Here is a 16,404-nt window from a genome sequence, read left to right as displayed (position 1 = left end):
TTCGTAGCTACAGGGTTATTGATATATAAAATATCTATATGGTCATGTCATGAGGTTCAACTGGGGGGGGGGGAAGTTCCTGATATTATGTAATGCATTGTTGATTATAGTGCAGCAAGTACGACAGAAAACGAGGACAGGAAAGCCTGCCAATCAATACTCCGCGAGAAGAAGTCAAGCAAACAGTCTTTACACAGAGTACTTCTGGCTCATAGCAAAAGGTCAGCTCAATTTGATATTCATGCTATTTGACTCTTGAACTTTTTTTTTTAGAAATCAAATGAAATACTTCAGTCTAGACGTGTTTGGATGTCTTGAAGGAATCACTTCCTAAAGCAACACATTTCTGTAAATCAAGTTTCAACAATGTGTGGACAGCTAGAAACCTGACAGGTCTCTGTTAAAAAAAAGAAGAGTGCAAGAGAGAAGCTGTGATTTGACAAGAGATACTTTAATGTTCAGGTGGGCGTGTGATCGAGTGTTGTTCTGGAGACACCTGGCTGCTCCGGCTAATCTCTTCATTAAACCCCCTTAATGGCCTCTTGTGCTTCAGGATCCATCATGTCACTATAATGGCTTCTGAGAGTGAAGGGCGCTTTTAACTGCGTTTGACTGATTGGAAACATTTCTGCTAGTGAAGCAGGGTTAGAAAAAAAATGCAATGACTGAACACACCATATTAATTTCAGTGCCATGTAGGCCTAACCGTTAACTGGTGGACTCAATTACGTCAACGAGGGCGACATTACAAAGGAAAGAAGAGGTTCATGGGTCAGGGATTTGATGGTTGACAATTTGAGATATTTTCCTCGGATAAGGGGAACAGGCTCTTTGAGGGGATGATGAGGGCTCTTTGGTGAGACACACGGAAAACTTGTCTAAGGCGGGCGGCAGAAGGTACAAGAACAATGACAGAGTGACAGAGAACAAGGCAGAGGTAATATGACGCATAAAAAAACCTCAAATCTCAAAAGATTGTGAAAAAAATGACTTGAAAAGGATTGGACTAGAGAGAGTCACGATTTCAGAAATCTTAGAAAACCCTGTCTTCACTGTAGATTTAGCTTTTGGTCGGACAATAAGTCCATTTAAAATATGTTTTCCTCCTAAAGACTTTTCTTTCTTGGTTTCATTGTAACTTGAGTGTCTTCAAACCGTACAAAGAGCCAGAAATTTCCGACTCTCAGCTTTGCTGCAGAGGCAGAAATGATGGCAGATTCTTGGGTCTCAGCCAGGCTTTATAACCGCATAACGTTTAACTTTCTATAAATACTATGGGCCTTGGTCCAAGTTGATCAAGTGTGATTGAATCTGAAATGACTCCAACGACGAGAGCCAAGTTTCCTTAAGATACTTCAGAGGAACTGCTTGCCCCTGCCCAGATTTTGACACGGCACCAGCCTGAGTCACTCCCGGGTTTCTCAGCGTACATCTGAGTAATCCAAAACCAAAAAAACATGGTGGTCACACACAAAAACACAAGCAGTACTGGTATTACACAAATGTAGATGATCCAGTTTGATTTAACTTCTATTAGTGAAATGTTCCCATCAGGGGTCTGATATTATTTTGTACCAGGCTCTATTGAGTAATTGATTCTGATTGGTCAGTTATGGCTTTTTGTATTTCTGTAAGAAAGAAATCAACTGTCAATAACAACCTGTTCTTGAGCATCCCCTGGAATAGACTGAAACCCCTTTACCCTTCCCCTTTGTGATTAAACATATTTAAAGAATAAAAAGACAGCATAATGTACATATTTGAAACAATGATCTGGCCTGTGATTATATTAATAATAAACAATTGTTTAATGTGTGATTATGTTCTTGTAAAGTAAGCCATACTGACCGTTGATTGATCGCTGTGTATCTTTGCAACTCTGATTAAATATGTGGCATCAAATAAAAACATGTTACTCTAACAGTTACTTAGGCTTCACTAGTGATAAATCAATTTTGTGAAATACAATACATTTGTCAAAAACAGCTGATTATGGACCACATTTCTTTTGATACTGATCAGAAACGAGTGGGTGATATTGGCGTTGATGAAGGGGTGTGTCCAGATGGGTGGGTAGGGGTGGCATGGCCCCCTTTGAAATCTGATTGGCCACCCCAGGTGCCACCCCAAAGTCCAGATCTATGATTGTTCTATTTACCTAATCAGAGGTGGGACTTAAGTACAAATCTATTCTTCTGGCTGTTTTCAACTGGTTGATCCCCCAGTCCCCACATACTTTGTGCATGAGCAGATGTACACACATCACAGGAGAACGTGCAAACAACGTGCAAACTTGATGGAAATATTGTGTTGCCCCAGATGGAGGATAATGAGGACAAAGGGGAGGATGGCACGGAAAATGACCAACTGGTTATTTAAAAAAAAACTTTTTGTCATATGCTAAAAACTAAAATTAAAATACACATTTTATTTCTTATATATGTGCCTCTGGCTAACGTTAGCTACAGCGGACTGGCAACTTCTACTAAGAGTTTCCCACTGCCGTTCCTTTCCTTGGTATTGTAAGATGAACCTACTGTAGCATCATATCAATCAGTGCTGCAATCTGCTTGCTCACAGCTAGAGTAAATTGTAAATCCAAAGATGCTTTAAATGGTCATTTTTATTTGCCGTAGTTTAGACGTTGTGTTTTGCACTTTTTGTAAACTTTTGTTATTTCAGTAGTATTGCTCAGACTTGGTTAAGCTTGCATTGAATATTTAGTAATGTCCACTTCTTCTTCCTCCCTTCCTCTTTCTATAATAGTAAATGTTTTTATACTTTTTGCATCAAATTCATTTTTACCTGCTGTAAAACAGTCCAGTCCCTCGATTGCCCCCCCAGTCATCGTACCCTTGCACTCCTACTGCACCATGCACACACCTTGAGTGGATATAAAGTTCAATAGACTTGTTGTGCTTCAATTTGCTAGGCTATAAATAACACTGACTTGGATCTTCAATCAGCCAAATGATGGCCCATGTTTAAACACTGATGTCCAATAATAACCGTATCAGTAATTCAACATAGTGGTCGATCGGGGCTGTATTGGCTTCAATATGTGATGTTTCAAATAAAGAATCCAGATTTGTGTTTGCATCAGCGTCTAGGTCTGCAGGAGGTTTGGCATTTTAGGAGAAAATGTGAGTGGATGAAATAAATCATCGGATGATTCTCATAATATTTTGTTTAGTCGAGTTGGCAAGCGTAACTGCTGCACGACTGGGATCCAATTCCGCTATATTTCTAGCAGTCAGGTCACTTCATTCGTTCCTGTGTAATCATGATAGATAGGACTGCCAGCAGGCACTTTTCGGAAACACAAACCCCTCTCAGTGTTGCTCCTCCCGTCCGAAGCATTTGTAAGTGTCTGGCTACAGATTGCTGAGAGGTCTCTTTTTCTCATTTGCTGCTTTTTCTTGAATGGATGTGAAGTAGATACAAGCGAGCCTGGCCATTCAGATGGTGATGTCAGAGACAGGAGGCCAGCGTCCCTCCCACGCGCCGATGTCGGAGGCTCCTGATGGATGCTCTGAGGTCTCAATGGTTGAATGTAATCTCCCTAATGTCTGGGAATGAACAACAGCAAACGCTGGGGAAATTAGACTTCCCTGTGTGCTCCTTGACATTTAACATGCTTTCTTAACTAATGACCTGTCTCCAAATGTTAGCATGACCTTCCGCTCAGCCACTTGTCCCGCTGGTTTAACAGACGGAACGACATGTTCACGAGTGTTACACCTGCTTAAAGCTTTATCCTTCACTCTAAATGCCTTCCTGGAAATCCCCCGGGAACGCTGCATCCCAGGTGGTCAAACAAACTCTCCCTTCTTCCTGATGTAGAAACTACAAAGTGACACCAGTTCCACCACTTGAACTTGCATTTAATCAGGTGGCGAGCCTCTTTTGTGGTGGCAAGCCACTGATTAGATTTGGAGATTTAGAGCCATTACGGCAGGCTGCAGTTAGATAATGACTTAAGTGCTGTTTCGCCTTCCTTTCTCTACAGGAAGTGATTTATCTGGATGGGCTCGGTCTTAACTGACTGGGAGGTGCCCAGCAGGGAGCAATGCCATACATAGATCATATCGCTCTGCCTTGACCCCATCAACACTCACTGTCCTCCCAATGATGATCTATGGTCTAACGTTATGACACTGGTAATATTCACAGCATCTCAGATGGGATCTTCCATTCCCTCGTTCTTGTGCGTTTTTAAATATGCTACTAACATGTCAGTTGTCTTGTGAAATTTGAAGGTGATGTGATTGAACATAAGCTGAAATGTACTTGGGATTAATAGAATAGAATAAATATTCATGGGGGCGCTGGTGGCCCAGTGGCTAGTGCGCACACCCCATGTATGGAGGCTATAGTCCCCCAAGCGGGCAGCCCAGGCTCAAATCCAACCCGTGGCTCCTATCCCGCATGTCATTCCCTACTCTCTCTCGCCCTGATTTCCAACTCTATCCACTGTCCTATCTCTCCATTAAAGGCACAAAAAGCCCAAAAATAAATATAAAAAAAAAAAGAATACATAGTTATATAAGTCATGTATGTTCGGGATGGTTCAAGGTTTCTGAAAAGTCATTGATTTATAAAAAAAAAATGGAGAGTTCATGTGTCTATTATCTCATATGTCAGCGTCCGTCTCATAGGAATTTTTGGCTCACTTTTCAGTTTTTGTGCAGTGGAAGAAGACGGAGGCACGTTGTCCATAGTAATGGCATGGTGAAGATTTCACAACCAGAGATGAATGCAGTGGTAAGCCTTTGAAAAGAAAAAATACTGCAAAGAGATGAAGTGCAACCTTTGCCAGGTAGAACGTGCTTATCATAAGTCTTCAACTGAAAGTAGAAAACCAAACCGGTGAAAACTGCCAACTATTTTTTTTTGAAAAACAAACGTCAAATCAATTCATAAGAAAAAGTTTTGCAGGCTTTTTTAAAAAAGTATTTGAATAAACAAGAAATAAAGTCTTGAGTAACCGAAACCAAAAGGTCATCAGAACGTGTTCGATTATGTTCATTTATAACTGCCTTGCTACTTGACTTGTGTTTCAAGATGATTGTCCTTCAGTGGTTTTACTTTAGGGAGATTTAGGCAGCTGTACCAATAAGTGGCTATTGGTTTTTTTGTCTACTTTATACTTTGGACTTTGGACAGACACATACATAAACTTTTGCATTTTTCACATGTTCACAGCCGGTGGTGATATAGAGCAGTATCTATACAGTGTGCACAGCTCATGGACAAAATATTTCTCAGTAATACATTTGTAACAATCTGTAATAATCTGGCACTGGTTTGTTTTATGACTTTGGGACTCCATGATTTAGTTGTCCCATTTCCTCCTGTCCTGTTGTCCAATCTCCTTCATTTATGTCTTTCTCCTTCAGTTATTTCTATATATTCCTTTCTCCACTTCTTTACGATTCCCCGTGGGAGAGGATCTGGAGCTGGCTGGGATGTTAAATGGAGGTTTCTGTCTGTGCTCCTCTTTGCCAGAGAGAATAAAAGTAATCAATAAAAATATTTCCGGTGTCACATCATAATTAAAAAACTGTCACAATACAACACACAAGCATAAACATACACACATAGATGCAGAATGAATGACATTTAAAAAAAGTGATGATATCTATGTGTTAGTTTTGAAGCTTGTATGTTCTATTGGCATGTAACTGGATCGATGTTGGAGGTTTTAAATGACTCGGCTCATTAAGTTGTCACACAGTGTAGTTGCGGCCCTACAGCGAGAAGCATCTTTAACGTTATTAGTCAGTGATGCATGTCCATCAGCTTCTTTGTGACTCCCTGCATTTCCTCAGAAAGTCATCAAGTCTTAAAGAATCGGCCTGAACTGTTGTCCATTTCTTCAAGTATTGAAACCAGAGGTTGTAAATTGTTCTTCTTTTCAAAGAATCGATGAATACGCTCGTTAGTCTGTTTGTCGTACTGAGTTTGAAAGAACAAATATCCTCTGAAGATCCAATATCCAATATCAAACTTCACTCTAATTGTTTTGTGTAGGTTGAAAGGGCGCTGAGCTAGCAGCTGAGAAAGCTGGGATTCGTCCCTGTTTGAACAATGTGCTGCGGCTTTGTTTTATCACAGCCGAATATTTCACTCTGACAAGACTATCACGGAGCATTCAGTCTGCTTTTAGATGTGTTAATATGATGTTTACTAAAGTATGATGTTACTTATAGTTACTGTAACGGCATTTCTTGGGTGATGTTTCTCTTTTTTTGCTTCTTGGCTTCATCTGTCACCGTCCTCTTCCGTCTCTTAGCCTCAGTCATTCTGTCAAACCGTAGAGACGGGCTGACTGGCTAGTGTGTGAACTAGTGCCGTGAAGCCATACACACTTCTCTTGAGTTGACCCCGACCTGCTGCCAAAGGTACATACTGCAGTAAAAAGTAAACCAGGCCGTGCTGTGGACATGGAAGGGACACCATTCGCCCTGCTGAAAGTTATTGTGCTATTAAATGGATCTTTTAATCTACTATTTGAATTCTGAAAAGTTACTGTTGCTTTAAGACATGATAAACTTAGCTAGTTCCATATGGTTGCATTCAGGGGCATCACCAGGGATTTCGGACACACCTGTCAGACCCTGGTTGTGTGTGAACTTGTGCACTGAACCACTAAATATGTCTGCATCATACACATACCCATATATCACCTCCTCAACGAGTTCGCTCATTATATTGACCTATTGCACAGCACTCTCACATGTCCAGTAACAACATGTGTGTTAGCATCATTTCTGCAGGTGTACATTTTCCTGATGGAGCCAACAGAGCTAAGCCATTAAGATGACATATAGCATCACAGCTTTTACATCCAATACAGCTCTAGAGGCAGCAGAGGCAGACACAGCAGCAAGTCATTGTGTCTTCACTAATAACTTACACTACAGTGAGTGTGTTGATCTCAGCTATGGCTTCAAAGGTTAGTGTATCGACTTGATGCTCAAAAGTTTTTTTCAAATCTGAGGAAAAAACTTTGAAGGGTTCAGGACAGTGGGAGCAGCTCCCAGGGGTGAAGAGTGATGCAAACGACCTAAAAAAGACTTCCTCACTTAAAAAAAAAAAATGTGAGTACCTAGAAGAAAATATGTACGTACTTTTTGAACACATTCACACTGTGGTAGAAAGATATGCAGATGCCACAAAGATGTGCTTTAGCTTTTGCATGATATAAAAGACAAGCACTGTGACAAGAAAACTGCAAAATAGTGTAAGATGGAGATGAGATTTATTTTTGTGAAGTTTTATTTTATAGATCTTTTTCTCGGGTTGAGATAATACATACTATTTGATTTAATGCTAATTTCATTTATATTTACAATTTGTACTTTACAAGAGTATCTGTTTGATATGATGCACTTTGCCTTTAAGGTTACCCATGGTTACGGTTGGAGGAGTGATATTGCTTTAAGACAAGTAAGGTGTCGTTGTTGTTGGTCAGTCTGGATATGTCATGCTCTGTTACGGACGGACATTAAAAAGTATGAGATGCACAGCAGAAGTTGTCCCCGTGCTTTTACTTACCCACACCTGAATATATCTTCAATTAAGTATGCTTAGTGTTATAGTTAACGGCAAGACAACCGAGGATAATTAACATCATCCAAGAAGCGCTGTTACAATAGCATAAAAAAGTGATTAACTTGTAGCTCATGCAATGCAAAATTACAGGTTTTTAAATGGCCACATAGTCCAAGCACGCTCTGCAAATTCAGCAGACGATCATGCTGACATGAACTAATGTTAAAATGTTTTGTAAAATGTTTACAAAATCCTTCCAGGGCGCCGGTATTGTAGTGGTCAGTCTGAACGCCCCTTGCACAGAGGCTGTAGTATTCTGAGCGGGTGGCCCAGGTTCAAATCTGACCTCTGGCTCCTTTCCCACATGTCATTTCCAACTCTCTCTCTCTCTCCCCAATTTCTGACTCTATCCACTGTCCTAGCTCTAATTTTTGTGTTGTTAATTTCAGTATTCAGAGGATGATGTTCTGTACTGATATGGTGCTTTCAAACTTGCACAAAACACCTGAAATCTTCAGAAAGTTTGAAGTGCATGTGTGAATGCAATAAGTGGAGTTTTTCAATCTGAATTCACCCAGATTTGTCCATCTCTGTGCATGTAATGAAACTGCTTCATTATGGTTTCTGTTTGCCAGTTTGTTCTTCTTTGCTCTTGAGTTGATATTATGAAAACTAAATTGTGTTGTTCTTTTAAAGTCGTGTACTGACTCCTGAGACCCCCATCCCCCTCGTCGGACAGGGGTCAGGGGCAGTCTGCCTGAAATTCTCTCTTAGAATTTTAATGAATGCATGTGAAAATGGCTAGATGTCATTTTCCTTTCATTTTGACCATAAATGAGGAGGCCGTTGAGTTTCATGACCACAGCTGTATTTTGCCAGTGAAAGTCTGAGATTGGTCTCCTGCAGTGAGGATGCAACATTAAGCATTGCTAAAGGTGGGAGGGCAGGGAGGCATGTTAAGTGAGAGAAATTCTAGTACATAGCAGTTGGGCATAGATATTCTAAAATGTCCCACAGGTTGTCAGATTGTCCAGATCAAGACCTACTATAAAAAAAAGGCGGCTCAGACCTTTGCAGGAAAAGTTAAAGACTGAAGCTCATTTGAAGATAAAAGTTGTAATCTTGTTAACAAGTTGGAGGTCTTTTTTTATGTTTCAGTGTGCCATAAAGCCGGCAGGACAGTTGATTTGGAGGCTGAAAAGTGAAGTAGGTTCTTCGACATATCTTAAGGCCGAGCAGCTGTCTGTTCAGCGGTGATTTAGCGTCTGACATGGGTGAGCCTTGTGGCTCAATAGCACTAAAAGGCTCATCCAGTCTAATGGGGTTCCTCTATGACGCAGACAAGGAGAGGCAAACCCTCCCCTTCTTTTACTCTGACATATAATCCAGAGCATACACACAGATTTATACACACACACACACACACACACACACACACACACACACACACACACACACACACACACACACACACACACACACACACACACACACACACACACACACCTACTGTACGGCCATTCATTATGTCCACTGTGCACACACACACATGCCGCCCTGCACACTAATGAAAAGGCAGGGGATTGAGACGACGGTGCACGACAAACAGTTGTGTAATTGCTTTTGAGAAACGGCTCTTGTCGGAGGCTGTCATCGATTGGTCTTTGCCGAGGACGACTCGTTTACTCAGTGTGTGGGAGGAGGGAGGGCGTGGGGCAGTTATCATTACTGGGCCGACTGTGGCATCACTTTATGAACTCAATATGGTTTGATGTTTCACTGTAGTGGGCAGGGATGTTGTCATAGTTGGCTCAGGTTCCAATGCAGACAGTGCTGCTGCTAAAGGAGAGATATGTTTCAGGTAAATCACAGGGACAAAAAAAACACACAGTCTAAGTTGGAGGAAGTGAAAATTGCACAAATCTTTGCAGTTCTGAAGTAGTTTATGAGCAGCGTTGACCCTTCTGACTCAGGATATGATATGTAAAGTGCGTTGACCCTTCTGACTCAGGATATGATATGTAAAGTGCCGTGAGTTCATAATTTGTGGTGAATCAAATCATGTCTGCAGAAAACAAGCTGATTACATAAGCTGGTTGTGTGATAGATGGTCTATACTGACAGTGGGTGTAGTGCTGAAGTTATGAACAGCGTTATGAATGAAGAGCCCATGAGTGCGTCACTGTAGTATACATCCCTCCCCAGCAGATGGCCCCGCCTGCAAGTGCTTAGCTGGGAGGGTGGCATGGTTGTTGGTGGGGGGGGGGGGGGGTCTTATCGATTTGGCATTTGAGATATAGCATGCAATGTAACATTTTTTGGAAGGTTCTTAAAATATTTATTGCTGGTGATGCTTCTCCTCGGCCACCGGTTTGCTTTGCCTCCTATTTAATTAATGACATCAATGCAAATTGGGGGGATAGCAAATGGTCCAAATGACTGGTGGATTTTGTGAATGGAGCACTTAGTGACTGAGGAATGACGTCAGCGCAAAAGCCATGTCCCCCATGAGTGAGCCAGGACCGAAAGGAGACGTCCCATTGGCCGGCCGTATCATCAGAGCGATGTGATTGGTCGCTGGCAGATAATTAAACACCTACACAGTCAATGCACAAATCCAAGTGGTGGGATATATAGGCTGGAGCGTTGGCGCTGCATGCAACAGAATCAAGAGTTGTCCTGCAAGTTGAGAGAAAGTCAACTTATTGTGTTTTTGCTAAGAGATACATAGAGATTTATATTTATTTATTTTTTTTGCTTGGTGATTATCACCGAAGGTAAGTGTTGACTTTACTATTGCTGTTGACATGACTGTAAATGTACCTGATGAGCTGTTTGCATGTGGACAAAGAGTCTCTGTTAGTCTGCAGGGATGTGATTGTGTTGGTAATGGGATTGGAGAGGGACCACTGGGGTCAGCAGCATCACCAGTACCTGCTTGGTGAGGGTCCAGTTCTGCTTATTGGAGGCCAAAGACGGAGATGAAAGAGAAAAATAAAATATGGAAAAACAGAGCGAAAGAAAAAGCTTAAAATGTAAAGAAACTGAGGGATAGAAGAGCAAGTGAAAGAGAGAGAAAAATAAAGAAGAGATGGACAAGCAGGTTGGAGTGTGTGTGCGTAGAGAGAGAGAGAGAGAGAGAGAGAGCGAGGGAGAGAGAGAGAGAGAGAGTGCTGGCAGCTCATTACACTAATGCACTGGTCCCTTAGGGAGTTGGCAAGCTTGGAGTCCTCCCTCCCTCTCCCCTTTTCACCCCTCCTCTTCCAGTGTTTGCAAGAGCTAGAGGCATTGCACAGTCCAGGACCCCCACCTACATACACACACACACACACACACACATACCCACACACACACACACACACACGCACACACAGACATGTCACACTTCAGGACCTGCAGCGTTCGACAAGAGAGAACTAGCTGTCCTGAGCTCTTGGCTGAACGTTTTGGAGTAACATCTTGTTTTTTGCAGAAGAAGGTTTTTTTTATTTTTATGTAGCTTTATTTTGAAGGGAGGGGCTGTTGTTGTGGAAGTAAAAGCAAGGATGTGCAGCAGGAGACAAAAGCATAAAAAATTAAAGCTGAGATGTCGCTAAAATCTCAAAGAAGTGACAGGTGACAGGTTTCTTTTTTCTTGTTGCAACATCTGCTCAACAGAGCCGCAGGATGAGACACTAACAGGTCTAACTTATGTATATGTGTTTTTTTCCTCTTCTTAATACTATAAGAGTTATTTGAGTGAAGTGTGAGTTGCAGCAGAGTTGTGGACATGGAGCTGATGTTGGTCTTTCTCGCTGTGTAGGGGACCATGGTTATGTTGAAGATCTCTGCTTTCCTCGTTGCCTACGCCCTGGTCATTTGCCAGATGTACTGCTCACAAGCCGCTCCTGCCAGGTGAGACTCTCAACTTCCAATTTTTATGCCTTCAGACCATCAGGTTGTGAATTTTCCATCATCTTGAAAGCATAAGAGACGTATAGCGGACGTTCATTCTCAGTTTTTAGAGTTAAAAGCAACCAGATAGAAGTGTAGTAAATTTTTCTTGCCAAGGAATCTGGTTTCTTTTCTTTTTGTCTTTATGAAATTTTGGCAAAATAATTTAAAAGTTTCAAGAAAACATGAAGAAATAGGAAGATACTTGTATACTTGTAGTATATACTTGTATGTGTAAAAAAGGTGCCTGCAAATAAACTTTTCTTGATTTTGATAAATCTTAAGACTTATCCAGGCTTTATTTCATGCTTTATTTCGGGATCAAATATTAGCTCAGGTATGTCTTTAATGTTAATCAAAAACCATTTAGAAGAGAATGATAGATTGCAAAATGTCACTTCTTAATCAATATATTAACTTTATGTCTCGTATTTTACCTCTAATCTAAGTGGAAGAGTTAACTCTGTGTAAGAAAGGGGAATAATCGATACAGAAAACACAAACAGAAGAGAATAAAGAGAGTACAAATTGTGATTCACTCCAGGGGGAGATGAATGAGATCTATATATTTATATAAAGCCGAGTTGAAGCCACTCCCCGCTCTGTTCCCATGAAGCTATCGATTTAGTCATAAATCTAAAGCCGCTTGCTCATCAGCCCCTCTCTCAGATGGGGCACTTTCCGCAGATTGTTTCCCTGCGTTGGCTGAGGGCCCTCCAACTCAGACGTCATCCCTCCCCGAGCTGACGTCCCAGCCAACCCCCTTGACCCCCCCCCCCCCTTCCTATCCATTCAACTACACCACCCCACCCTAACACCCCAACACACACACACCCACACACCCACACACCCACACACACCCTCCTTATATCTGCAGGTGATAATTCAAGCCAAAAGATGTAATGCTGATCTCCTCTCCTCTGCCTGAAACCCCTTCTAACCCCTTAACCCCCCCCCCCCCCATTACCTCCACAGACCGGGTTTAGACTCCATGTCAGACCGAGTCACGCTCACGGACTACGAGGCGCGAAGGTTACTCAACGCCATTGTCAAGGAGTTTGTGCAGATGACGGCGGAGGAGCTGGAGCAGCAAGCGACTGAAGGAAACAGGTACGCAGATTACAACAAAGACTTTTCTTCCACTTAACCCTTTTTGTACAGCAGTTTGAGATGTCCTAAGTGAATGGGTGAAACCAAACTCCTTTGGCTTTGATAAAAGCTAAAACAGGCAGGCCTTTTTTGGGGCTGCCATGCTCGATTATGTGGATCTCTTTAGGAGCTATATCTCACTCTGGTTTCACTTTTAACACCACTCAAGATGTGCCTTTTTAGCGCCCAACTCGGGTTCAATCAGGCATAGAGGTATGTACTTGTATCAGGAAGTAGAATCAATTACAAGAACAAATAGTTATTAGCACATAAAAATTCTATTCTCTGTCCTGACCCTGCTCCTGCATGGATGAGTTTGATTTTGTTTGAACGATCAACTATTTGCAGCATGCCTGCGGGGCATGTGAGCAGCAAATACGGCTAACGGAACGAATAAGTGTGCATGATGTCAATTAAGTGGAGTTGCATGACAGTGGGGAAGCGACTGGTTTCTGTTTTTCTGTGGGTGTGAGATATGTGACAAGAAGGGGTTGACTTGGGGTGGGGGTTTTGGTGCATGAGGGGATGGATGACAGGTTCTTTGATGGGTGCGGAGCGGGAAAAAGCATGAATCTGTAGCGAGATGATGGGGGTGGGGGGGGGGGGGGGGGTGGGGTTATTTTTACTTCTTTATAAGTGGCATGAGAATGAAATGCATGTGAGAGAAATGCTGCGTGAATGATCGGGGAAAAGAAGAACTTAAGTGAATTTTCTGCATGTTTTGCCATGCCTATGAGCCTGTTTTCTGCATGTGTTTCTGTGTGTCCCCTCCCCAACAGCATGGACAGGCCCCTAACCAAGCGCTGCTCCAACCTCAGCACCTGTGTGCTGGGCAAACTGTCTCAGGAGCTGCACAAGTTGCAGACATTCCCCCGCACGAACGTGGGATCAGGAACGCCCGGCAAGAAGCGCAGTGCGCCTGAGAGCGACAGCTATGCAAGCTACGGCGAGACGTTTGACAGCATCTAACCCCCACCTCATCCTCCCTCAGCCCCTCTTTTACCCTTCCTCCTCCTCCTCCTCCTCCTCTGTCCTCTCCTCGTCCCACTTTCTTCCTCAATGTTTTGGGATTGGCAAGTGCATGTTGATTTGATCTGCCTGACTGACATGAGAAGTTAACTGTAACTGCAACCAACTTTTCCGTTCCTTTCTCCTCCCCCCTCTTTATTTTTGGCAGAGAATGATTTGTTCCCGTCATTTCAGACAATCAGAGTTAGTTTTCATAAATGTGATTAAGGAGCCGGTGCAGACATCCATCTGTGTGTGTGTGTACTGTCCGTGGAGTCATTTGATGGCATTTCAAAGCCTGCTGAAGTTTAAGGGTTGAGAGAGATCACCTAATGGAAGCATTAATAAATGATCCACTAATGCCACACCATGTTTCTTGTTTAATAAACGTATTTTTCTACCAGGAAGCCTTAGCTCATTTTCATTCTTATGGAGATATTTCAGAACCCTCTGTGGGAATTGATTTACTAAAATTGACGTAAAACAGACAAAACTGGAAATTATCTCTGTGGCTCTCATCGAGTTCAAAGGTAAGAAAAATGACATACCTCAGGAGTGCATAGAGACACTGTGTTCACATATTGATGAATTTAAGGCCTAGATCTTGGGCATTAACCCCTCGTTTGCTCTTTTGAAGCAGCGTTACAGCACAAAAGCGAGCCTGCAACACGGCAACCTGCGTCACTCATCGCCTGGCAGACTTCCTCAGCCGATCGGGGGGGATGGGCAACAGCAACTTCGTCCCCACCAACGTCGGCGCCAAGGCCTTCGGCAGGCGAAGGAGAAACGTCCAGATGTGAGCACTCCAACACCTTCAGGGAAACGGTAAAATGTTTTCATTGCATCAGCAAAAAAATTTTTTATTTCTAATCCGAGCTAAATTAAAAAATCAAACAATGTTGCAACACAAGGATTAAGAAAAGAAAAATGGAAGTACCATTTTTTAATGCAACATATTCAATCGTTTTGGAGTCATCGTGTTATGGTTTGCAAAAATTAACATGGCATTTCTCTCTGTGTCTTTCAGAGGTTGAATCCTGAGAAGAAAACACCAGAAAAACCTGAGAACAAAAATCAACAAAAACAAAAATTGAGCAGAACTGGCCCTTTATCCATCCCTCACGTTCTTACTGGAAATGAAAGAAAAAAAAAGACCCCTCCGGACTTCTTGTACCCCATTTCCATCCTGTTAGTGAAACCTTTTGCTTTCAGCAAATAAGAGAAAAAAAAAAGAGAAAAAAAGCACTTTAGTTTCTGTACATGAACAAATGAACTCCTGAAGAAAGAAAAAAAAAAACATGGTCCGTCTTTTTTATACATGACTATCATTGGAAAATAAAATGAAAGCAGCAGTGGTTATCACCTGATTTTTTTCCTCCTTTCACCTCGTTAGAGCACATTTCCTCCATGCGACCCACCTCGCTCTTCCTCATCTGAGCTCCATTCTCCCACATTTCCCACAATCCCCTCTGCTCTCGAGGGTTCCCCTGTTTTCCTGTGTGCCAGAGGGACGCCATTAAAGATCAGCCTACCCAAGGCCCCCCCACAACGGCTGTTGTCTTGTGCCTTGATGTAGAACAATTTACATGAACATGATTGTACAGTTCTGTTTCGAGACGCTAAAGAAGAGCCGAGCGAGGACGGAGAGAGAATGACGACACATTAATATTGTAAACGATATTGTGAAAACAAATTTCAGCAAGATTAAAATGTATTTTAGATACACTCGGGTTTGGGGTACTTGTGTTGTTCTTCAAAGGTTTTTAAAGGTGCACACAGAGGTTGAACTAATGAGATCATGAGAGGCATATATTTGTACGCTATGATTGGAAGTTGATTCATTACAAACAAGAATTATAAATGATTACCCATTAGGCATTAGTGAGTGATTTTTACACTTTTCTCCACCGACACATAGCACACATTTACACATGGGCTAAAATCAAACATTCATACACTGCTGTTGCGCAGTGTGGGTCACTTTGTATGCAGAGACAGTCTGCAGGTGTAAACACATCAGTTTCAGTGGGACTATTTTCTGACCGACAACACAGCGGCATGGATGCACAATGATACATAAAAACTGCATGGCTAATAACTTAATAAAAGGCAGCCGAACCTGTAGCCTGACGTGTTCTTCTTCAGCTCCATTAGAGGTGAATACACACGACAGGACATATGGTATTTAAACAAATGATGTAATAGAAGTTAAAGATGTTTAAGTTGATATACTTTACACTCTGTTATTGAGAGACATAACCCATCCAGAGAGATAGGCCCGAATCACACACATGCACAAACTGGACCTGCGGACATTAATGGAGAGACGTCAGGGAGCGCACCAGAGCAGTGGGGGTTTGGTGGCTTACTCAAGGGCACCTGGGCAGTGCTCGGGGAGTACCCTGGCACCTCTCCAGCTACCAGACCAACTTCCATATTTTGGTCCGCATCGGGACGTGAGCCAGCGACCCTCCAGTTCCCAACCCAAGTCCCTACAGACTGAGCTACTGCCGCCCCAAAATGAATGCAAACATTTTACAGCTTTGGAGACAGAACAACACATTTCTGACTTTGATAGGATATCAAAAAAACATCGTTAACAATGTTAAAGAACAAAACAAGCTTCAACATGTCCAATACGAGCTGATACAAGGATTCATTTTTAGTCCTAAAAGGTTCCACTATATTTCAGAGATGCTGTTGTTCTTACAGCAGCACTCCAACAGGTGGCAACATAATTACCCTGAACAAAAGTTT

General features: G+C 42.2%; 1 protein-coding gene across 4 annotated transcripts; it reads left to right on the top strand.

Annotated features, from left to right (window-relative positions):
- Positions 1 to 10,178: 10,178 nt before the first annotated feature.
- LOC132972908 (calcitonin-1-like) lies at positions 10,179 to 15,377 on the top strand. Of its 4 annotated transcripts, none has more exons than XM_061036054.1 (5): positions 10,179 to 10,334; positions 11,360 to 11,451; positions 12,466 to 12,600; positions 14,285 to 14,472; positions 14,675 to 15,377. In XM_061036054.1, exons 2-4 carry the CDS (start codon positions 11,366 to 11,368, stop codon positions 14,445 to 14,447), a joined length of 384 nt encoding a protein of 127 aa, XP_060892037.1. In that variant the 5' UTR covers positions 10,179 to 10,334; positions 11,360 to 11,365; the 3' UTR covers positions 14,448 to 14,472; positions 14,675 to 15,377. The 4 variants fall into 4 exon arrangements, with proteins under 4 accessions (XP_060892037.1, XP_060892035.1, XP_060892038.1 ...); XM_061036055.1 differs by having other exon boundaries at positions 10,180 to 10,334; positions 14,288 to 14,472; XM_061036052.1 differs by lacking the exons at positions 14,285 to 14,472; positions 14,675 to 15,377 and adding an exon at positions 13,419 to 14,276.
- The last annotated feature ends 1,027 nt before the right edge of the window (positions 15,378 to 16,404 follow it).

This window comes from Labrus mixtus, chromosome 4, assembly GCF_963584025.1.
Source record: "Labrus mixtus chromosome 4, fLabMix1.1, whole genome shotgun sequence".
NCBI lineage: Eukaryota > Metazoa > Chordata > Actinopteri > Labriformes > Labridae > Labrus > Labrus mixtus.
This window is presented reverse-complemented; position numbering and strand designations above follow the sequence as displayed.